General features: G+C 36.8%; 2 protein-coding genes across 2 annotated transcripts in view; both read left to right on the forward strand.

Moving 5' to 3' along the window:
- Positions 1-12,997: 12,997 nt before the first annotated feature.
- Positions 12,998-16,240, forward strand: LOC142337449 (Fanconi anemia group J protein-like). The gene has a single exon (XM_075386677.1). It carries the CDS (start codon positions 13,052-13,054, stop codon positions 16,100-16,102), a length of 3,051 nt encoding a protein of 1,016 aa, XP_075242792.1. The 5' UTR covers positions 12,998-13,051; the 3' UTR covers positions 16,103-16,240.
- A 3,162-nt stretch (positions 16,241-19,402) lies between these two features.
- LOC142337451 (uncharacterized) overlaps positions 19,403-25,045 on the forward strand; it is a 47,651-nt gene continuing 42,008 nt past the window's right edge. The window contains exon 1 of the mRNA XM_075386679.1: positions 19,403-19,535. The gene's annotated coding sequence lies outside the window, so the exon portion shown is untranslated. The remainder of the gene's footprint in view (positions 19,536-25,045) is intronic.

Raw genomic sequence — 25,045 nt, forward strand, 5'->3', positions numbered from 1 at the left:
GTAGTAGTAGTAGTAGTAGTAGTAGTAGTAGTAGTAGTAGTAGTAGTAGTAGTAGTAGTAGTAGTAGTAGTAGTAGTAGTAGTAGTAGTAGTAGTAGTAGTAGTAGTAGTAGTAGTAGTAGTAGTAGTAGTAGTAGTAGTAGTAGTAGTAGTATTAGTAGTAGTAGTAGTAGTAGTAGTAGTAGTAGTAAGTAGTAGTAGTAGTAGTAGTAGTAGTAGTAGTAGTAGTAGTAGTAGTAGTAGTAGTAGTAGTAGTAGTAGTAGTAGTAGTAGTAGTAGTAGTAGTAGTAGTAGTAGTAGTAGTAGTAGTAGTAGTAGTAGTAGTAGTAGTAGTAGTAGTAGTAGTAGTAGTAGTAGTAGTAGTAGTAGTAGTAGTAGTAGTAGTAGTAGTAGTAGTAGTAGTAGTAGTAGTAGTAGTAGTAGTAGTAGTAGTAGTAGTAGTAGTAGTAGTAGTAGTAGTAGTAGTAGAGTAGTAGTAGTAGTAGTAGTAGTAGTAGTAGTAGTAGTAGTAGTAGTAGTAGTAGTAGTAGTAGTAGTAGTAGTAGTAGTAGTAGTAGTAGTAGTAGTAGTAGTAGTAGTAGTAGTAGTAGTAGTAGTAGTAGTAGTAGTAGTAGTAGTAGTAGTAGTAGTAGTAGTAGTAGTAGTAGTAGTAGTAGTAGTAGTAGTAGTAGTAGTAGTAGTAGTAGTAGTAGTAGTAGTGATGAGATTCTTGAACAGCCGCAACAAGGTATTTTTGTTATGATTTTCCAGGGCTCTTGTTCTGCTGTCCTTTTCAATTAATGATCTGTTTTCGGCTCTCGAAAATTGCTTGAATGTGAAACTGGTGTGATGTTCACTTCCGGATTAAAGTCTGCCACACATTATTTGCTTGCAGATTTGAGGTTGTAGAAAAGAACGAAAGGAACAAGAACGTTCTAGAGACGCTCAATGAAGCATATGAGAATCTCCCTGAATAATTGGAATGCTTTCAGAAACGAAATGATTTTATACAAAAAAACTCTTTCAACAGTGCCTGGATGAGTCAACTGCCAAGCAGGTGTCCTAATCACGTACTTCCGAAATTATTGTGGAAACACCCGCAATTGCGTTTTAGATTTGTTTCGGTCGATGAACAAATTCATCTTCACTGTGTTAAGCAACTGAAAAGGTTGCCGAGAAAAACAAATACTATAAATCAATTTTCTACTCCACCATCAGCTAAAATTGAGCAGATAACTGAAACAATTCCTGAAAGCAAACAGTTCCCAATGTTTGATGAGATTGTCAAAACAACAGAAATTCCTGAGAGATCTGCAGAAAGGTGCGAATCACCTCAGAAGGGAAATTACTTGGCTCCACAGATAATCAACTTCGTGGAAAAAGTGTGTCCGTTTTAAAAAATCCGAAACATAGTTAGTCTCAGGGACAAGCAGTCATCTACTGAAAACATAGATTGTGAACAATAAAGGAATGTTTTTTTTCACGAAGACAAAAAATAACAACAATTTGTGAAACCAACGATGTCAAGTGAACTGCTGGTTGTGGGTTTACGTTGTTTTTGTTAAAACTGGCCGGGCAAGATATCACGCATGAAACAACAAGGAGCGGTACACATCAAATTTGCACAGTCATTAGACACCGCGTCATGTCTAGCTGTAGTAAAGATATTTGTCAAACCAAATGGCTATTATCATCAGCAACAAAAGCACAAACTTTGTTGGAAGGGCCAAAAAAATGAATCATTCACGGACAAATGACAAAGCTAAGATCGAAAATGACCTAGATGAGAAGAAGATTGTTTGGAAAAGTATTATATCCGGAGCGCCACACTTTGGTGGAATCTGGGAAATACTAGTCCAAAGTTGCCAGAAAGTCATTATTGCAATCTTGGACGGAAAATTTCACAAATGAGGTCCTCATTGCGAAAACGTGTCCTGTAGAGCAAACTCTCGACGAAAGACCCCTTACCCTGCAATGAATGACAACCCCGAAGTTCTGACAGCCCTCACACTCATTCATTTCATGACACGCGCCTATGACGCGATCCAGCAAACGCTACCACGGCCTGGAAAATCCTTCAAATGGCTCAAGCATATGCCGACATGATCTGGAAAAGATAGACTCAGGAATATCACCGGCTATGAATCAAAGATCGATGTAGTCAACTGAACATCTGCGAAACCTATAAGAAAGAGATCTGGTCATCTCTGTCGGAAGTTTCTTCGTCATTGGCTTCGCCGTTGTTCTTCTGATGATGTTGTATAGCTTGGCGGCTCTGAAAAAGAAGTTTTCGTCTGATTTCTGTCGGTGTTTGGGGAGTTTAAATTCCTGCTTTTGTCTTGTTTTGTTTTCTTTTTGCGTTGGCAGTTTGTCTTCGGGGACGTAGTAATTGCCTTCTAGGATTGAGAGGAAATAGAGGACATCGTGCATTTCCATGTACATGGAGAGTGGGAGTATTTTCAGTGTTTCGAGTCTTTGATGGTATTCGGCGTTTCCACCGCATATCCACTTCGTGGCCTGTGGAATTGTTTCGAGAGAACAAATATAATATATTTAGAACCGTTAGAGATCCTAAGAAAGTGAACCTCAGGAATAGCGCAGGCTTCCAACATCCTTTGCAATCACATCAAGCGATGTCTGCAAAGGGATATCAAAATAAGCAATTAGAAGAGCAACTGAGGAGCTATATTTCCTTGAACACTACAATGATGCAGACTAATTGCCCGTAAGTGTCCTGAAGTACGTCCAATCGGCTTTCTGAAGAGCTGCAATTTTTCATAGGGGGATACAGAAGGAAGTGCCTGAATGCAGATCTCATGCAGCTGGGTAGAAAGATACGACTATGTTAAGGCAACGTTGAGAAACAGGGCAAGCCATTAAATCTTTGCAGTAAGCTTTGGAAAAGGAAAATCCATACACAGAAGCCAACTTTTTTATCGATGCACAAAAAGCGTTCAAACTTCCGAAACGAAAACGTATCCTCAAACGTTGCACAAAAACTGTTCAAATATCGGAATCGGAACCTTATCCTCAAGAGTGTACAATATTTTTCACGTCGTCGTTAAACATGAATCATGTTAAATCCAAAAAAACTTTCAATAAAAGGGAACTTGAAACATTAAAGAGACACCTATTCCATCTCATGGGAAAAACTACTTCTTGTTTTCAATTTCTGGAAACAGAAACAAGATTAAACGAATTTGCTGAAAAGAGGAATTATAATTCCAAAAACGTCTCCTCAAGTTATCTATAAAGCGTTCAAGCTAAAACGATGAATACCGAAAACTACCCTCGTATGATAGTTGTATCTTATATGAGTTTTTTTGATAAGAAATGAGCAACATTACTATGAAGCCTTACAAAATTCAGTACGAGATTGAACTTAGCTTATCCCTAAGAATATTCATAACTTCAATCAAACATAAGGATACAGTCCTTTATTACGACTAGCAACTTTAAATCACATTCCTAAAGTAACGAAACATCGAGCAGCACTGCCTCCTTGGTCCAGTAAGAAAACTTCTCACATTATGAAGCAGTTGAACGCCAAAAAGAAAGCTTGGAAATCTTAAATCTTAGTAGACTCCTCAAACTAAAGAAGCTAGAGAAGCTACCTTAATAAAAGGAAACAGTTCGTTAAGATTAAAAAAACATTATCCCAAAAATTAGAAATCACTAGCGGTGTTCCACAAGGGTCAATCTTAGGTCCTCTGCTCTTCCTCATCTTCATAAATGACCTTCCATCAGAAACTTCTCTCACTGAAAATTTAGGTTCCGCAGACGACTTCAAACTGATTAGCGTAAATCAGGAAGAATTAAAAAAAGAGCGTGGAAGGAATCGAAAACTGGTGCGATCGAAATCACATGACACTAAATGCATCAAAATGTAAATTTCTCTCTCTTTCAAAAGCGAACAAAAAGCTTCACTAAAAAATCAGGAGCTAGGAGAGGTTGATAGTCAACGGTACCTTGGTTTGATTGTCTCCAAAAATCTTAAATGGAAAAGCAACTGTAATCACGGGGTTTCGAAAGCAACAAAAGCATTCTACCAAATAAAACAAAGTATGACCGACAGCGCCTCATTAAAAAATAAATTGAATGCCTACACTGGCTATGTCGTGCCAATACTATCATACTGTTCTCAAGCTTGGCTCCCAATCAGACAGCAGATGGAGAAAATTGAAAAGCTACAAAAAAGAGCCACTTCATGGATACTAAGTGGTAGAAACTGCACCTACAAAGAAAAGCTTATAGCACTTAAACTGTTGCCCTAAGCGTGTATGTCGAAATGCACGATTTACTACTTTTACTATCGTTACTTGACAATAAATTCGACATCAAAGTAAACTTCGAATATCAAGACTTTGAAAAGACTAGACAAAACGCAAGAGGGGAATTAAAAATAGCAAAAAATCGTCTCAGGAAGACTGATGAAAACTTCCTTCACAGAGCCAAACTACTTTAACATCTTTTCCAAAGTTCCTTCTAATTCAACACAACTATCGAGCAAAAAAACTGTGAGTGACATCTACTGGAATTTCTTTGAAACAAAATACGACTTTAACAACAAATGCACGTGGAGAATCTTATGCATATGTGGGATGTGCAACCTACGATCGAAAATCGAATAGAAGTTGGACACGAAAACAAGGGTGCCTTGGAGCAACCCTGGGAAGACCCTAATGCCTGAACTACTACTACTAGTAGTAGTAGTTCAACCAATAGTTTCGACGAGATTATTAGTCAATCGAAATTAGTAAAGAACCAGCCTAGCATAAAAGTTGAGAACCAGGACGTGAGATTCATGAGCAGCCACAACAAGGTATTTTGTTATGTTTTCCAGGGCTCTCGTTCGGATGTCTTTTCTGGTTATGATTTGCTTTCGGCTCTGCATTGCTTGCAAATGAAACTCGAGTGATGTTCACTTCCGGATGAATGTCTGCTACACTTTATTTACATCTAGATTTGCAGTTTTAGAAATGAACGCTTCAAACTTCTGAGTCGGTCGAGGAACATAGGACAATGTACGGGGTTCAGCTAGTATTTGGGTTAAGTTCAGTACTACTGTTTCTACTCGCTGGGAAGAAATACTATTTATATATAGGATAAGGTAACAAAAGCGAGGGTAATAAAAACAAAAGCGAGGAAGAGGAAAGTCAGACCTGGTTAACTACATTTGTTAGAACAGTTGTCAAATTCAGTAAAAAAAACCTGAAGCATGAGCTTCCTCCTAAAAGTTCGAAATGAGTTTTAGGTAGGCATTGTCAATGCAAGGCTCTCCCACAAAATCTTGGAGCACAAAAAATTTCTTAGGGTATAAAATGCAAAAGTGACGCGCCACCGTTCAACGCGTCCGTAGTAACCCTTGCAGAGCAGAACCGGCGGTGTCTTAGATCACTTTATAAATATTGCTCAAATATCCATTTAATCCATCATTCCTATTAGGTTATCTCGCCTTTACGGGCGCGTTGAGGGGTGGCGCGTCACTTTTGCATTTTATACCCTAAGAAATTTTTTGTTAGCCTAATTGTTGTGATAAACTTAATAAATAGAATGTGGACAAATTTACAAACTGTGTATTTTCAGATCAAATTGAGCTAGGTACTTGAACAAAACTTATCCGCCGGTGCCAGCATTGGTTCCACAGGATTATATTCCAAAAACCCGTAGATCCTAGCTTGACGGGCACTTTTTGTTGCTGTATATTCCCAGATGCGCTATCACGTCTTCAAGAGTTCGGCCTCAAAAACATAATTAAATAAGAACTATTTGTTAAGCTTGCCGTCGGTGCCAGCATTGGTTCCATAGGCTCCTTAACTCTTGGTTTTCATTCTCCATCACCCTCATCCTTTCCTTATTAAATAAAATCATTTGCTAAGCGTGCCGTCGGTGCCAGCATTGGTTCCACAGTTAGTTTTCGGTTTTCATTCTTCATCACACTCCCTCTTTTTGTTGTCGTCGGTGCCAGAATGGGGATATTTTCCGTTTGTGCCCCCCAGTACGTTATGCTCCCCCAGTGACAGAGCACGTGTCATTACATAGTAAATCATTATGTAAAAATATTGCACGTGCGTCGGGGGGGGGGGGTGCAAATAATATGCACCCACTAAGTGGGGGGGGGGGGGCACAAACGGAAAAGATCCCAGAATGGGTTCCATAGACACTAGCAGTTTGTATACTTTGTAAGTTTATAGTTGCTGTCTGCCTACCTTACTGCAAACCCCAACAATTTATACAGTGCTTACCCGAAATGTCACCCAGAGAACCACAATTTTATAATTCCTGCAATGAGAAACTGAAAAAGCATAAGTTCACGTGTTTCTTTTGCCACAAGGTTATGCATATAACTTCTAAATGCACGGGTTTCGATAAGACCGACATTGACGTCCTGATCAAATAAGATAGAAATCTCCTTCACATCTGCAATGACTGCAAAGATAACAAAGACAATGCCATTGACAATAAAATTGATGATCAACTCATTGAACAAATGAAAATGTTTGCACAAAGTATCGAAAAATCAAACCAAATGATAGAGACCGTAACACTTGACCTCAGTGAACTGAAAAAACAAAAAAAAAAATACGCCCAGTCCCTTGGAAATGTAACAAGAGGTGCGACTAAAACAGCATTTCATAGCACAAAATTAAATGACGGAATTGGTATTCGCGTTTGTGGAGTACCTGAGCTCACGTCAAAATCGGCCGATGAACGAATTCACGCTGAGATGGCGGCTGTAGAAGAGATGCTCGACTTTCTCAGCATTGAAGACAAGAAAGTTAGCAAAATTCACCGCATTGTAAGATTCGACCCCACAAAGACAGTCCCACGCACGCTTCTGATACATCTAGAAAACCCAATCAGCAAAGACCTGGTACTGAAATCTGCTTATCGCTTAAATGATTTCAACAAGCAAGTCTTCGTGAGCCCTGAGTTGTCACCAGTCGATGCTAAAAAAGAAAACGAATGTCTGAAAACCCGCCGAAAACATAGATGAAAATAAATTTGATCGGAAAGAAATTCGTGTTTGAAATCTAACAGTGGAAGTAAAGGTAAATGGTGCATGGGTGACCAACACCGACTCCAACGCAAACACTGAAGACTCTTCCTCAGAAGATGAAGATGGGTCTTGACTAACCTCAATCAAAATGCTAACATTTAACGTCAGAAGCCTTCTAAGCCTAGAAAGAAAAATGGCATTCTCAAACGCAATCGCAACTCTGAAATACGATCTCCTTTGTTTGACAGAAACTTGGCTCACTCCACATGTGCGAAATACTGCATTGTTCTTGCCAAATTACAGCATATATCGAACAGATAGGGACCCAGATATGTTCACTTCTAAACATGGCGGTGTTCTGATAGGAATGCGAAATCCGATTGAACATGAGCAAGTAAACCTAAGCATAGTACATGACGATTATGTGGCAATCAAAATCTACACTACATCAAAACCTATACTTATCTGCTATGTCTACAACCAACCCACTGGAAGTCCATTCATATGGTCATCTGGACAACTATCAAACCTACTTTATGAATTTGAATTAACACGCTCAAATCAGATCTGTGAAAACTTGATACTGATGGGAGACAAAAATTTTTCCAAAACTGACTGAAATTTTTGAAAGTGATTTTTGAAGAAATATATTCTCATTGTCGTCACAGATTAAACGAAAATCAATTAGGCTTTCGAAAGAATAGATTGGCAACCACTCAGGTTCTGCTGTTTCTCGACACAAAATATAGCAAATTTGACACAATTTCATCGGACGACATTAGTACTTAGATTTTGCAAAAGCTTTTGATAAAGTACCACATCACCTCATTAAGAAACTTGAAAGTTTTGATGTTGGAGGGAATATATTATTACTCTTTCAAGCATACTTAGAAGATAGAAAACAATTTGTCAAAATTGGAAATTGTTGTTCAAGTTTGGAGAACGTAAAAATTGGAGTCCCACAAGGTTCCTTACTTGGACCACTACTGTTCTTAATTTTTATAAATGACTTGCCAGATGCAAACCCCAATATTAAAGGTTTTGTATTTGCAGACGACTATAAGTTCATTGTTCATGATCAGGCAAAACTGGACAGAAGCGCAAAAAATATTGAAAACTGGTGCCGAGAGAATGGAATGGAGTTAAATGCGAACAAATGCAAGTTGTTAAATGCTAGGGGTAATCTCACGACATCTATATGTGGCCAGGAAATAAAACCAACTGAATCCCAAAGACCTTGGTTTAATAATTACATCAAATCTCTCATGGCAAGGCAACTGCAACCACAGAGTGCAAAAAGCGACTAGTGCTTTTTTCCAATAAAACGAAATATGCCAGCCATCAGCTCAACGTCAACCAAAATGAACTGCTATACTGGTTATATTGTTCCAATACTGACGTACTGCTCACAAGCATGGTTGCCAAACCGCACCAACATGTACAAAATTGAAAAAGTGCAGATCATGGCCACTAAATGGATTCTAGGAATTTCACTTCAAAGTTACAAAGAATGTCTCATTAGCCTAAAACTCGTCCCACTCTGTCACTACGTTGAACTGCACGATCTTCTTCTCTTCCTAGCTATTACACGTAATGAATTTGACATTCCGACAAATTTTAAAACCCTTGAAGACGAGAGGACAAGGCAACACTGTAGATGTGAATTGAAAATTAAAAATAACCGACTAGTCGAATCCGATGAAAACTTCTTCCACCGAACGAAACAACTGTACAACGTTGTAAGTAGAAGTATTCAAACGTTTGGAGGCAACTTAAACACGCTATCACAAAAGCATACTGGCACTTTTTCACAACTCAATTCAGCCTAACAAACAAATGCTCTTGGCGGATAATTTGCAGATGTGACAATTGTAACAATTGGAAAAAACTTGACAACTGAAACTGGACTGACACAGGGCACAAATTGAAGCCCCGGGAAACATACCCGAATTCTCTACTACTTTGCTTTGTATACGATGCTCCGACATCTGTTGGATTTCAAACTGCTTTAAGAATTGATTTTCTGCCTACGAGCTACCCTATGAAATGAGGAGCTGTCTTTAATTAGAATTATCATCTCAAATTAGCAAAGCATAAAGGAAGTTACCAACTTTGAGAATCAAAAATAGATTTAATTGTGTTCTTTTTTGTTCTTTTTGTTTTGAGGAACGTTTTTGCCAACTATCAACGTTTTTGCTACCTTCATAAAAACTGACTATATTTGATCTGCAAAATGTCCTCATCGATCCCCTCACGAACCCGAGGAAACAGTGAGCAGTCGATAAAGAAAACAATGAGCAGACCCCTTGATCTTTGGATCTCCAGCGAAATTGATCTACTGTTCCATGAAGCAAATTCACTGCATTTAGTATTACCGAAGTTTAAATCTAGACCTGCAAAAATATACCTACTGCAAAAATAAGAACATTACACTAGTTTGCTGAAAAGCCAAAATAAAATTCCAAAAATCTCTCCTCAAAATATCTATAAAGCGTCCAAGCTAAAACGGTGAATACCGAAAACTACCCTCCCTGGCGGTACTCGAGGATGGACCTATTATAGCGGTACTGCCAAATAAGAGTTTTGAATAACAGAGATCTACACGAATTGTTGCCCTGTTACGCCATATTACAACATAAATAGAAGTTGAAAAAAAAATTGTACCTCAGTTGCAGAAAACGATGAAATTCTAAGAGCTACAATAGGAAACCTAAACAGCTCAGAAGCCTATGCATTGATTTAGCCACGCGAAAATGAACTCCATGTTGGCTAAAAGAATTGCCAGTAAGAAAAAATTTTTTTCTCAAAGTTTGATTTCAAGATGGTTTGCATTAGGTATGGATAGGATTAGTGTAAGCTCTATTGAAAGCGTGATTTCGCAAAAAATTTTACAGTACGGCTTGCTCTACTTTGTCCAAACTGTGGCTAAACTCCTACGAAAGATAACATTTCGCGGCAGCTCAATTAATATTTTACTAGATCACGCATCTGATGTTAAAGAAATTGAAATATCTCCTTAGAACTTGCAAAATTAATATATTTTAAATCAAAGCGCAACAAGTGAAGATGGTTTTCAAATCAGCAACAACGCAAATCGACTGTGAAAACAGATTTCCAAAAGGTTTTTTAAGTGAAAAACTTCAACCCGTATACAAACAACTGCATAAAAAACACAGATGCTTGCAAATATCACGAGCAATTAAAAACTGAAATATGAAGAACGGATCTGAGATGTAGGGAAATCAGTTTTCAATCCGCTGATCTTCTCGTGAACTGGCATTAATCGGAGGGGCTGGCTCTTTTGTCTCCAAGGTCGTCAATAAAATAGTTCTCGAGCTTAGTGAGATAGACGAGGGCTCCTACGCCAACATCAAAGCTTACATAAGAACCAAGCTCAATTTTGACTTTCTGAAAATCTCCATAACCTTCATACGCCGATGGCGCTTTCTTCGGCTTCATGAAGAGGTCAAAGCGTCGATAAAAATTATTTTCGGAGATAAAACCCTTTCACTATAAGACATTTTCATTGCTGTGGAGCATACAAGAGCGCACATTAAATTTCCATTCGCATGTGAAATCTTTTTTAAATTTAGGTACCGCCCTTATTTTCTTGGCCCTTAGATCTTTTTCGTTTTCCCCTTACCCTCTTCCGCGGCTCAGGCTTAGTAGTCGCATAATATTTGTTCACACCCGGTGCCAAGCTTTTACATGAAATTTTATTTTGTAATGATACGTGCATTGTTACGAGGAATGCATAACGGGGGGGGGGGGGGGGCAAAAGGAACGGATCGTATGGTTCTTAGAAGCGGAAAGCATTTTCGGCATTTTACTACTGAAAACATAGTAAAAAATGTGACAAATTGTAGTGGTTTTTACAGCCAAACAATTAAGTTAGATAACAAGATGGCTCGTGTTAGTCTGCGCGTAGCACAGTATGTTCAAATATAGCTCTCAAGGTTAATCTGTCAGAGAAAACATTGGGGCTATCCGAAAGCGACTTATATGCATGTTAGAAATTTATTTCTACTGTTTGAACTCAAAAGGTGCCAAAAATGCAATCTCCTTGGCACATTCTGGAGAGATATGTCTAGTACATTTTGAAAAACGAAAACGTATTCAGACTACACAAACACACACAAATTACGCACACAAAGCAAATCACACAAATACAACCCCCCCCCCCCCCAAAAAATGAAATCTTCTCTTGGCAACGCATTTTCACTCAATTTTTCTCACGTTCAATTAGGGCGTCTTTCTTTTTTTCTGAATAACTTCATAAGACTTGGTTGGGGATACTGTATCGGTAATTGTAATTTCGGCACTTTTATTCTAAATGGCACTTCTCATGAGCGTAATGAAAATTCTCATGAGCCTAATGAAAAAAATCAATTTTCTGCAAAAGTGTTATCAGCAAGATTTGAAAAACTGAATTTTGATTTTGGGCAGGTATGTGCCGCAATTTCCAAGAAATGATGTATTTTGATGGTTTCTGACTGCTTTTGCGCTCTGCCTCTAAGTGTTTCCAACATTTAAAGGAACTAACATTCTTGGGCTAACTCTCTCTTTCACGCTTGCACACCCATTCCGCATTAGACGCACAAGTTTTCGTATACACAAACACACACGCGCACGCACTCAGTCAAAAACACAAGTAAAACTCATTTTTAAATTTTTCTTTAGCAACTGAACTTTAAACATGGTTCATGTCATTTAAATCAAGTTTGTTTTATATGGAGAACTGGTGCGAAATTTTTGAGGCAATTATATGGGTAAATGTTAGATTGACACTAATTTTTGAATAGAACTTTTTGAATTTCTATTAAGAAATTTTGTCAATTTTGATGTTCCAAATTAATGGGCAAATCAGTTTTTGCAAACATTTTGCAAAGAATTTGCAACCGTAAGATTTTATAAACGCGTTTGATTTTGATTTTTAACATGATTTAGACCAACATCAAATTTAAACCAAATAGTATATTTTCTAACTCTCAAAATTTCTCTCAGTTTAGCCTTCTCTACTTGCTAAAATTTTACGCTCCCGCTTTTCCACTCTTCGGAGTCTTTTTTGAAGAAATATAAAACTTTAAAAATTAATAAAAACTGAAAAAGAAAAATAAATTTTACATCTTTCAAAAACATTCTTCGCTAATTGTTTAAGGAATATAACAATCAATAAAAAAATTGTTGAATTTTTAAATGATAGAAACGTTAACATTCTGTAAAAAGTTGTATTTGAAGACCATTTTTCATTTTCCAAGAAAACAGTGAACATTTGTATTAAAACTTTCAACCTGACGATCAGTAAACTCTAGTTCGCAGTTTCTGTGTATTGCTTGCTACTAGACTAGCTTTGTTCGAACAATGTGCTCTGACATCTTTAGGATTACAAATTCAAAATATAAGAAATTTTTTCATCTGTAGTTTTCAATAATAATTTTGGTTGATTTGACGTTCAACACAAAAATCTGTTAAATCTGTTCAACACAAAAAATAGTTTTTAATCAAATAGATGATAGAGAAACAGGAAAAATTTTAAACAAAAATTTTTAGAAAAATAATGCTTTTCAAGTTTTTGGTCAATTTGTTAATATCGTTAATTTATAAGCTTCAAACACAAATAGCAACTCCCTATTGTCAAAACGCCCTTTAACTTAACTAATTTTACAACAAATTTCTCCGTTTTGCTACAAAAACCCCCACCACAACAGCAATTTTTCTTTTAAACTTTTCCTTTGAACTTTTAAATTGTTCCCCCTTTTTATAAATTTCTGTTGATTGCTCTATACATCAGAACTAGATCCTACGGGATACATAACAAGCGTATATATCCTCTCCAGTCTAGTCTGCGTGGTTGACAGACCACCCACTTAACATGGAAACATGGAGGAACCTCTTTAAATGTGCGCGTTGCTGGTAGTTTTGAATGATGAATATACCCCCCCCCCCCCAATAATTTATAGTTGGGGGTATACGTTATATCATCTGTAAGCTGTGTGTGGGTTATAACGGGGAAGACCCTTCTTCTGCTTAACCATATATTCTTTCCAGGTTGCTCATATGTGATTTTGTTGAAATGAAGGAGTATACAATCAGGGGAGTGACATTGGCATTTCCTTTCAGTGCATACCCGTCGCAGTTGTCAATGATGAATAAAATAATCTCTGGTTTGGTGGAGTCCAACAATTGTTTGTTAGAAAGCCCTACCGGATCTGGAAAAAGTTTGGCTCTGTTATGTAGTTCACTTGCTTGGCAGTTAAAAATGAAACAAGAGTATCAGAAACAATCTGAGGCACAAGCCAATGAGTCTGGTGAAATGGAAGATTTTAAAGTAAATGGGAAATTCCTTCGGTCAAAAATGAAAGACAGTAGACCCTCAAAAATTGAACCCCCCGTTGCCACTGTTCAAAATGCTCCCGTAATTTTTTACTGTACCAGAACCCATAAACAGATAAAGCAAATAATCTCGGAAATGAGAAAATTAGTTGATTGCAGTAAGGTAAAAATGACGGTGTTATCCAGCAGAGAACATTCCTGTATTTTTGAAGATGAGGACGGTTCGTTTGAGACGTACTCAAAGAATGAGCGATGCAAAAGGCTTCTAGACTCGAAGGAACCAGGTGAATGTTCATATTACAATGGACTACAAAAAGCTCTTCGTGATCCATCCGTAAAGAAAAACAAAGAGCGACTCAACATGCAAACAAATCCTTGGGATATTGAAGACCTGATAGAACATGGCAGAGAGCGGAAAGTATGTCCCTATTTCTTGAGCCGTGAGCTTCAGAAAAGTTGTGAAATCATATTCTGTCCGTACAATTATGTAATTGATCCCAGAATTCGGTCTTCACTAGATGTCCAACTGGAGGAAAGCGTTGTAATTCTTGACGAAGCCCATAATATCGAAGACGTCGCTCGGTCCGCTGGTAGCTTATCGACTAATCAAGATGATTTGGATGCTTGTAAAGATGAATTCGAAAATATTTTGAGTAACCGACTTAGACTCGAGCCAGAAGCCTACGCTCTGTATGAAAAAGTGAAAAAACTTATCCTTCCATTTTGCAGTTTTGTTATGGGAAATGGACACGATTTGCCTTGCAATCAGTTTTCAGAAAGCAATAGGTTAATAGCTGGCGATGAGTTCATTAAATTGCTTAGTCAAAAATACAAACTAAATGAGGAAGGATTTCGATCGATATCAAGCGCAGTTGTTTCCCTTGCTGAATATGAAAAGGACTTGCTGGACGAATCAAATCAGTTTCTCTCTGAATCGACAGGTGATCATAATAGAAGTGCTTCAAAGAAAAGTTTAAAGTTGTCTACGGATGCGTGGTCAATTATTGAGGGATTGATGCTTTGTTTACGCTTCATGTATCTATCATCGACTGATTTTAAAGTTGTTCTAATAAAAAAGTACGATAAGTTCAGGCCGGCCAAGCTTGAAAAGAAAGAGTCGCTTTCAAATTCTTTTTCTCAGAGTCCTTGGCTGCGCAAAACCAAAAAGGGATCTAAAAATATTGAAGCAAATCTGGTTGCAGATTTCTACGAAGTCCAGTTTCACATATGGTGCATGAATCCTTCGACGGTCTTTGGCGATATCGTTGACAAAACTAGGTGTATCATTTTAGCATCTGGTACTTTATCACCAATGGATTCCTTCGCTAGCGAACTTGGGTGCAGGTTTCCGGTTGTCTTAGAGGCACCGCACGTCATAAAGAGATCTCAAGCATTCGTGGGAGCCCTTTGTCAAGGTTTGAATAGTGACGTCTCTATAAAAGCCACTTACCAAAATGTTCAAACTTTGTCGTTTCAAGATGAAGTCGGCCATATTGTCCTTGAGATATGTAAAGTTATTCCTCATGGGGTGTTATTCTTTTTGCCATCATACAAGTTGCTCTCTCTATTGATTAATCGTTGGACGTCGACGGGTCTGATAGAAGAAATGAACAAAGTAAAGGACGTCTTCCAAGAACCACAGAAAGGTGGAAGTGCTCAGCTGAATAAAGTGGTCGCACAGTATCACGAATGCATAAAGAGATCAACTGCTTCGAAATCTGGAGGAGCATTGCTTATTGCAGTGTGCAGGGGTAAAATTTCGGAAGGAATTGATTTTGCAGATAATGAAGCTCGAGCAGTGATAACCCTGGGTATTCCATACCCAAATTTTGTAGACCTTCAAGTTGAACAAAAACGGGGCTTCAATGATCAGTACTGCGCCTCTCGAAAACTTCTTAGTGGCAGCGACTGGTATGAAATTCAAGCCTTTAGAGCTTTAAATCAAGCACTGGGACGCTGTATAAGGCACAAGAATGATTGGGGTGCTGTAATTCTGTTGGATGAAAGATTCGTCAACCCATCAACTTCTCAAAGATACGTGAAGAACTTACCCAAGTGGATCAGAGGGTTCATTCAACAACCCAAAGGTCTTCTAGGGACAATATCGGCGTTGAAAAGTTTCGTTGCTAGTCAAAATTCAACTGAGGTGGCTTCCGTACCACTTGAAACTGAATGTAACTCAAAGATGAACTTGGAGACCAAAATCGAAAAGTCAGACGACATTCCTAATGATGTCGAGATGAGAGAATTAAATCAAGAAGATCTCATGACTGAAAGTGATAGTGATTCCAGTATCAGTCCGCCAGTCAGCGTGAATAAAAAGACCATAAACAACAATCATCGAAGTTTCTTCAACTTTAACAAGAAAGGTGTTTCGAATTTGGACGAGTTCGCCTTTAAGAGAAAGTATAGCGAAGATATTGGTGTTTGCGGAACCTCAACGCCGTTCATTTCAAAGAACCCCAAAATGAATTTATGTTCTAACAACCTGGGGAATCAAAATCACCAGCAGATGAAATCTTTATCGGAATCACCAATCACAACGCGCAAACGTGAACTAATTGTCCTGGAGGAGGATTCAAATGAAGATGAGGAAATCGCGTCGGTTTCTGAAAGCCCTTTGGATAACGAAACTGGAGCTGTAATTCCAATTGTATGCTCAACTGACCAGAGAACTAAAGGGTTCATTTTCCCTGATTGTAGTGTAAATAGTAGTAGTGAAAGCATGAACGGGCTAGACAAAAGTGACGATTTGTTCGAAGATGAGTCATTGAAAATTGACGGAATTTGAAAGCATTTCGAAGGTGATGAAGTGTCACGTCTGTGGGAAATTTGTCGAAAGATCGCTGGTGAAAAGTACCGAAAAATGGAAGAGAGCCAAGGAACCAAACTCGGTTTTTCATATTTTGAAGAAATTTTTGCCTAATACGATATTGGAAAGCATTTTGCACTCTACTGTTGAAATTTTTAGCGTGTCGAAAGGTCAGTCGAACGAAAATCAAAATTGCCATTACAACATTTTGTCGAGTCAATCAAATGACTGGCAGTTTAATTGCTGCTATGATGGATCGTTAGACATTGCCTGGCAGTATTTAAACTGTTCGAATAATAATTCCAGTGATGGAAAAGTTTGTGGAGTAAAAATAGTGAAACAGAGTTCTTTGTTTCAGCTTCCCGATACATTAATTTGGACTGTTTCCTAAGAAATGGAGTGAATTACTTGGAACTATTTCCTTTTTGAGCCACCGATAGGATGGGTCCACAGCAGCACGTAAAAGATCCGATATCTAATAGAAATAACTATTTCAGTGACCAGAAGGCTGTATAAATCATCTTAAATGCAAGAACCTGCTTTAAAGATTTTCACGGAGATTATGAAAACAGTATTTTTGTGCATATGGGAAAAAGAAATAGATCCAATCACGTGAAAATTAGAGGTTTATTGTTTACTGTTTAATTGAATTCTTAGTTAGCATCTTTTTTCCCTGTGAGAAAAATACCAGTAGAGTAGTACACAGATTTCTAAGATTCCATTCTGTCGAAATAAAAAAGGACTTTACTGTTCATATGAAAATAAGGCTGAAATGATCACAGTTCTGATGCTAGAAATTTCCAATGTATAAGGTCAAATCGAATATTTCCACTGATGAATAGTAAGACCATGTGAATATTTTTCCAGCTTTGACGTGAAAAGTTTTCTGGCATCAGAACTCTTTCTGGCATCAGAACTTCTGGATCATTTCAGCTATATTTTTATATCAATTCAATCGTAACATCTTTTTTTCTGTAAAACTGAATCCTAGAAGGCAGTACGGAATCCAATCCAAACTGTGTGAGATTAAAATTTTTCATCAGCTCTTTTTGTGATTATTTTAGTTTGTTTGGTAGTTTTATTTTAAAGAACAGATTCGGTTTTGTCACTAATCTTATTTGAACCTTATCAGTTACAATTTGTTTGTTACGTAAATTATGAGTAAAGCATGAAGTTTTCAGATGATTTTTAAAAAAATCGATTCTCGAAAATACAACTCATTGTACAATTGAAACCCTCTATGAAAAATTAATTTGCATGATTTTCCATTTTTCCTTTGGAAAGCATGTTTTGTTCGTTCGTTTCTGGTCTTAATTTATTGTTGCAAATTTTGGGCGAACAATTTATGGCAGTTCTTGTTTTAAAAGTCTGATAAAAGTATATGCTAGTTCCATATTTTGAGTGGCTTGATTTACAGCACATGTTTTTGAGATTGGCCTTTAGAACTTTTCGCGATTGAAACAAGATTGATTTGAAGTTCAGCTGTTTTTAAGGTACCCGGACTGAACGTCATTTCTTAATCAGTACCGATCCAGTGCTATTGCATGACTTAATAATAATAACAACATGACTTAGATAAGTACTGTATCAGTGCTCTGATCATCTCACTTTTTAGACTTGGCAGGTTTTGAATCAAGTCTTAAATCTTGACAAGTCTTTAGTCGTCTTGGTCAAGACTTGACACTTCTTGAGCAAATCTTGGCCATGAGTTGACAAATCTTGAGCAAGTCTTGGCCAAGACTTGACATGTCTTCAGCACAATTTTTAGTGTTGGTTTTCAATCGTCTAACAACGAAAAAGGTCTTTACGATGGCTTGCCTTCAAAACCCTCCAAAGTGAAAAAAGGCACATGAAAATGCGATCACTTCTACAAAATTCACTGATATCGCCAAAACATACCGTTCATGGCCTTTCTTGTGCCATTTGAAAGAAATTGATTTCCAATTGAATAATTGGGATAATTTAGGTTGATAGATGCTTAAATAAAAAAATCACTCAGATTGACAAATTTTTTAAAAATCTGACGAATTTTAATCTGATTTTTAAATGCCTTAAATACAAAATGTCTTTCAAAATTCTACATTGCTAATTAACTGCGCAATTATCATGCTTTGTCAAGACTTGACTCCAGACCTGCCATGTGTTGGGCAAGACTTGACATGTCTTGAGCAATACTTCAGAGTCTTCTCAAGTCTGAAGACTTGAAACAAGACGTGATCGATCAGTACTGGTTTGTCAATTCAAGAATTTTATAAACCCTGAGAAGATATAATGGGGGAGTGCAAATAACTTATAGCCAGAGCGTTTAGTGCAAGTCTAATCTTTACATTAATTGTTTATATCGGGTAAATTACGTTTGTACCGGCTGCAATTTTTCAATACAGTTGTCTCCAAAGCAGAGTGGCCGATTACACTTAAGGTCTCTGGTTTATTTGTTTGTGCTCCAATACATTAAGAATAAGTAAATCACTTCTTTTTGAGTCTTGTAGCCACCTTTTTGTTATCTTAAGTTCCGAAAAAAATCATTTTTTTAAAAAGCTCTATCTTGTCCCATTCATTTTTTCTCTTCGAGGAAATTGGAAGTGACAAAACTACTTTTTCTTTTTTTTTATGGTTTTGAGTTCATTTTAAGGAGGCTTGGATAATCTGATTTTATCGTGGAATGACTAAATATGTAACTGCTAATAATACAATGAGGTTGAAAGAAGAGAAAAAATGATTTTGTCTTAAGCTTGTCAGAAGTAAGCAGTAACAAAAGTGATAAATTGCTTGTTTAGGATCTTTCTATCCAAGCTCTTGGACGGAAACTTTAACATTGTATGAAAGCATATCCAAGTTTTTAGAGAGGCTCTGTTGAGGCATCATTTGAGCCTCTGTTTTTCTCCAGAAACTAATAAAATTGAGTTTTTCGACGATGGCTCTTGTTTAAAAAGTTTTCCAATGGTAGTTCTCTTATTGCGCCGGGTACAAGACATTTGTCAATATCTGGGAGCAGAACAGTGTGACCTAGTAGTTTATATTTTAGATGGAGGTTGATGTTTTGAGTGGAATTGTCGACAAACAAAAAATTGTTCGCGATCGAACACTGGAGCAGATTTCGACCTTTCTTCAGGGCAACCCGATTGAAGCATCAAATGTGCTCTCTATAATCGAAAAATTACTCTCTGACCACAATTTTTGGGAAGCACAATATGGGTGTTTGGACGCATTTTGTATTATTTTGAAGACGTTGAACTGTGAAAGTTTAAGTAACGAGAGAACGAAATTTTGGAAAGGCGTTATTGTAAAGAATTTGGATAACGACGAAAGCAGGGTTAGAAAAGCAGCTGCCAGCAGTGCTGGTGCACTTGTCAAGTGTTGTGGAAGAGAATGCTATCTCTTCTTCCGCGATTTGTCTGTTGAACAACTTAAGGTAGGTTTACTAAATGGCACTGTTGTCTATCCTGGTCTATCTAGCAGCATCTTGCAAGATACTTTATCTTGCAGATTTTCCGAATTCAATGTATCGTAAGACCTTATCACACGGTAACTATTTTGCTAGGATCGTGCAAGATCTCACTAAGCTCATTATGCTTTGTGAATTGCTCGAACAAAATGGTTTTAATTAATAAGGAACTATTGAAGCATTCACAATAGATTGGTAAATTATTATTTTTTTAAATTGCTCTCAGGCAAAGTTTTCGGCAATAATTTGGTTCCGTTGGTCGTAGTATCCGTTTTTTCATCGAATTTTCATCTGAACATTTAAATTTTAGCAATGTTTTCCCATTTTATTGTTCAAATACATTGTTAGTTGCTCTCAAACGAAGTTTGTAGCAATTATATTAGTCCTGTCGGTCTTTTTAATGCAATTTTTCGCTTGACCGATTTTTCGTCTGACGCTTTTGACTTTTCGTCCTCAAAAACGGGATAACAGGTAGCGCCCAGCGGGCATTAAGTGCTCTTAGAGACTTTCAGCTCTGTGTCACCCCCACTGTTGACCCCCCCCCCACTACTGCCCCCACCGCGCTGTTTCCCCCCCCCACCCTACTTCTGCCCACACCTCCCCATCAGGCACCGGAACCCCCCCCCCCTGGCTACGTTCGAACAACCGATCGCGAGAAACACGCAATTTTGTACTAATTTTCACAATTTTTTTCAAGCTTTTTGAAAATTTGTGTCAGTTTTTGAGTTCTTTCAGCCCTAGGTGTCAATGAAATTTCTCTAGGGTTTTATAATAGGTTGCTGCATAGTTTCTAGTGGTAGTGGAATGGTTTCAACATTTTTAACATCACGAATTTTAGCAATTTTTTCACAAAACGTGCAAATTTTTCAATTGACATTATTTTTTCATTATTTTTGTCTTTACAGACGCAGGGGCCAGAAAACGTCCTTAAGGGTTTAATAAAAAGTTACTGAAAATATTTTATTTGCTATGTAATAGCTTTCAATTTATTTTTTTTTCAATTAATTGATAAAACTTACATTTTTTTCAATTTTTTTGAAAATTGTTGCCGGTTTTTAGGTTTTTTCAGCCTCAAGAGCCGAAGAACCTCCTCTAGGATTTAACAATAGGTTACTTTATAGTTTTTAATTGTATTGAAATGTTTTTCAAGATTTCAGCACCACGAATGTTAGCATTTTTTTTTACAAAACTTGCAATTTTTTTAAATTTTTTTTTTTGACATTTTTGTCAATCAGGTTTTTCAGCCTTACAGAAAATCTCCGTTAGGGTTTGATAATGAGTTAATGGAAAATATTTTTGACCATGGATTAGTTTGCAACTTTTTTTCACAAAGTTTAGCAGTTTTTTATGCAACTTGCAATTTTCAAGTTTTTAATTGTCTTTCTATCGACTAAATTACTAATGTACTGGCTGCAATTTTCCAAAACAGTTTTCGCCAAAGCAAAGTGAATGATTTTTTTCAAGGTCTCTGGTTCATTCGTTTGTGCTCAAAACCATAAAGAATTCAAGTAAATAACTTCTTTTCGAGTCTTGTAGCCACCTTCTTGTCCTTGTTTTCAAAATTTTTGAATATTTTTGTCCTTTTAACCTTTTTAGCCACCTTGTTTTCAAAATTGTTGAATAGTTTCGTCCTTTTCTAAGTTTAAAGATCATTACTGGCCAACGAAGTTGTTCAAGTCTTGCAGATGGGTTACTTGACATAACTCCAGAGAGTGTAAATAGTTTTGAACATTTTCACTGCGAAATCTGGAAGCTTTAAATTTTGCTAATTTTTAAAATATCAGTGTTTTATTTACTAACAAGGCTAGAAAGCTAAAAGATGCAGAGTCGAATCAAGCTAAAGCTAGTCTCAAATCGCCTTCTGGATTATGGTTTTATGTTTACATGCGAAAATTTGTCTTTGATTTGTGCTTTTCAATTTTTTATTGCATTTTTTCCAGGTGGTTTTCCCAATCCATTTTTGTTCATCCTAGTTCTGGGTTTTTGTTTGGTATTCTTGGAGTTTTGTCAGGATGTGTTCTGCTATGCTTGTTTTGTTGTCAAGACGACCGTATGACCTCACAATTTCTTCAAATCTGCTTTCCTTCATTCTTTCATGCAATTTGAACTCAATTGCGTAGGTGACGTCATTTCATTTTCACTCTTAGTGGAGTGAGCTTTTTTCTTCTCGTGATTAAGTTTTTGGTCACACGTGACTTACATTACTCTGAAATTGACCTTTCTTTACTTTAATTCAAAGAAATAAGGTCAAATAAGTGCGTTTCACTCTAATTGAAGGTTATTTGAGAGCAGCTAATAGAAGCGGAAAAACGTTTCTCCTCCTTCTTTATGAAAATAAAACAAATGATAATGGGATCGAAAACTATTAATATCTGGGTAGCTTATGTTTTAGTTTTATTAACAATCGGACAAAATATAGTTTTATTAACATCGGACATCTTAACGTTTTTAAACGCTTTCAAATTTTAACGACTATAAAAAAGCCGGGTGAACAATTGAGAGAACTTCTGAATTGAATTGAAAACGGGTTTTAGAGGTGATTTCTAATTTTGTCATAAAATGGTTACAAAATGGGGTTATATTCATTAAAAATTTTCAATAGCCTTTGGAGTATTTTCACTCAAAGAGCTATTCTTTAACAAATCCTGCCTGAAAAAATTTCGACTGAAATTTTTCAAAGCTCTTAGAAAAATTGAAATTTCAGCAGAAAGATTTTGGAAGAACTTCTGAAATAAAATCGATTTCATCAGAACAATTATAGATAGGGGTTGCAGTCACTTTTGCCTCACTAGTCTTCTAAATATGCGATTCAACGATTCTGTCGAGGAGACATAAATTCATGGTTTGAAGAGCGTTTCTTATAGTTTGAACCCCACCAACACCCCTGCACCTCCCCCTCGTCCTTCTCTCCAACTCATTCACCCGTAAGTAGTAAAGGAAAGTGACTAGAACCTCAACGGGGGGGGGGACGGACAATTTTTGCAATGCACATCTACAACGGGATGGGACACTTTATAGGTTGCAAAAATTGTCCCCCTCCTTTTTTGACCAAAAATGGAAAACTTTTCGGTTGATTTTAACTTTGTTCAATTTGTTTACAAGCTTGACCCAGTTTTTGTTACGACTAACTGTTTGCTGCGGGGTCTGTTTGTTTGTTTAGAACAGTGATATAAATTAAGCACTGCTATTGCTTGGACAATTTTTGGAACGCCCGTCTACTACGGGGTGGGACACTTCCAAAAATTTTATAGATTGCAAAAATTGTCCCCCCCACTTTTGACCGAAAATGGAAAACTTTTCGGTTGATTTTAACTTTGTTCAATTTGTTTACAAGCTTGACCCAGTTTTTGTTACGACTAACTGTTTGCTGCGGGGTCTGTTTGCTGCGGGGTCTGTTTGTCCGTCTAGAACAGTGATATAAATTAAGCACTGCTATTGCTAGCATTGCGATTACATGTTTTGTGTATGATAAAAGTATTCAGATCCAGTTTTTCATATTTGAGAATTTACCGCTAATGGGCGTCGACACTTGTAAAAATTTTTGAAAAATGGGGTCGAAAAATTTTTTTGTGTTTTTTCGGCTTCAATCAATGTAAAAATGTATGAAACATGTTTTTTGAGTAATAAAAAGTTGTCGAAAAAAATTTTTTCAAATTTTGAAATTTTTGCCCTATAGGAGATCAGAACTTGTAAAAATTTTTGAAAAATGGGGTCGAAAAATTTTTTTGTGTTTTTTCGGCTTTAATCAATGTAAAAATGTGTGAAACATGTTTTTTGAGTAAAAAAAGTTGTCGGAAAAAATTTTTTCAAATTTTGAAATTTTTGCCCTATAGGAGATCAGAACTTGTAAAAATTTTTGAAAAATGGGGTCGAAAAATTTTTTTGTGTTTTTTCGGCTTTAATCAATGTAAAAATGTGTGAAACATGTTTTTTGAGTAAAAAAAGTTGTCGGAAAAAATTTTTTCAAATTTTGAAATTTTTGCCCTATAGGAGATCAGAACTTGTAAAAATTTTTGAGAAATGGGGTCAAAAATTTTTTTTTGTGTTTTTTGGTTTGAATCAATTCAAATAGTTGTGAAACACGTTTTGTGAGTGATAAAAGTGGCCAGAAAAGATTTTATTGGAAATCGAATTTTTGTCCTATAGGAGGACAAGAACTTATAAAATTTTTTGAGAAATAGGGTCCAAAATCTTTGTTGATTTTTTGTCTCTATTAGATGTGATACGGTGTTAATCATGTTTTGTGCATCAACCACACCCCAACGAACACGCCCAACCCACCAACACCCGACCACATCCCAACCAACACGCCCGACCCACCAACACCCAACCACACCCCTACCAACACCCCCAACCCACGAACACACACGTCCAACCAACCAAGCTTCAACCCACACGCCAAACCCATCACTGCATATCAAGCAAAATAATTGTAAATTACATAGCCACAATAATGACCTGAAAATTATTCTTTATGCAAATTTTGTGCATAAGCACTGTCATATTCTAGATTATATGAAAGTACATATGCACAAAAATATGCAAAAAGCCAAGAGGAATAACATGAACGAACCAACCCTGCAGGTGGAGATAAATTGCTTCCTTGATAACTGAAAGATATGAATATATAAACTTTTATATATCACGCTCAATCTTGTTCATCAGTTTGTGTTTTTCGCAAATAAACGTGAACACATCAGTGCTCTAATTTTTGTTCTTAAATGGCAGAGCCAATGAGATGTCATTAAGTAAAATATTTCAGCATCTTTATGCAAATTTTGTGCGTATGCACTTTCATATACCAAATAATAACTGCAAGTTTGCACCCCATACCCTTCCTCATGAAAAATGAATAAAGCGAAGGCTTGGTTTTCAATTAGTGTCAATACATAACGAAACATAAGTCAAAATTAGAGTAATTCTTTGTTATTGTGTTTGCTAAACCTTGAGTATTTCAACGAGTTTGTATATGTTTGTCTTCCGTTATTCGTTTCCTGAGCCACTTTTGCAATTTCAGTGATTCTCTACTGTGATGATCGTAATTTTTCTGTGACAAAACCATTTCTTGTCTTGGTGTTTTTGAATACTCGGTAGCAAAATTTACTTCGAGGATGCTCGGATTTGTTTTGTTTTCGTGAGCCGCATTTCAACCTTTTTGATTTGGTTTATCGACCAACCGCTACCATGTGATGAAAAATTGTTCAACGCTATTATCATTTGCTCGGTCATTTCAGAGAAGCATTCGTTATTTAATCCAGGAAACTCGACCCTTTGCGCTTTCGAATTTGCAAAGATTGTTATATGTTCAACTGCAGCTTGTGAAGTTTCTTCATCCACTGGTTTTGTAAGCTCTACAGTTGCACAGAATTGAACTTTTTGTGGTTGAGTTTGGGTGTTCAATCGAATGACATTGTCAATTTCGTTTTGTTTACCGCGCATGAAGCTGAGCAAATCAATATCATTATTGTCCACCGAAA

This window comes from Convolutriloba macropyga, chromosome 4 (genome assembly GCF_964194025.1).
Source record: "Convolutriloba macropyga chromosome 4, txConMacr16.3, whole genome shotgun sequence".
Classification (NCBI taxonomy): domain Eukaryota; kingdom Metazoa; phylum Xenacoelomorpha; order Acoela; family Convolutidae; genus Convolutriloba; species Convolutriloba macropyga.

Coding starts and splice junctions, on each gene's coding strand:
- LOC142337449 (XM_075386677.1), top strand. CDS start 13,052: ATGAAGGAGTATACAATCAGGGGAGTGACATTGGCATTTCCTTTCAGT.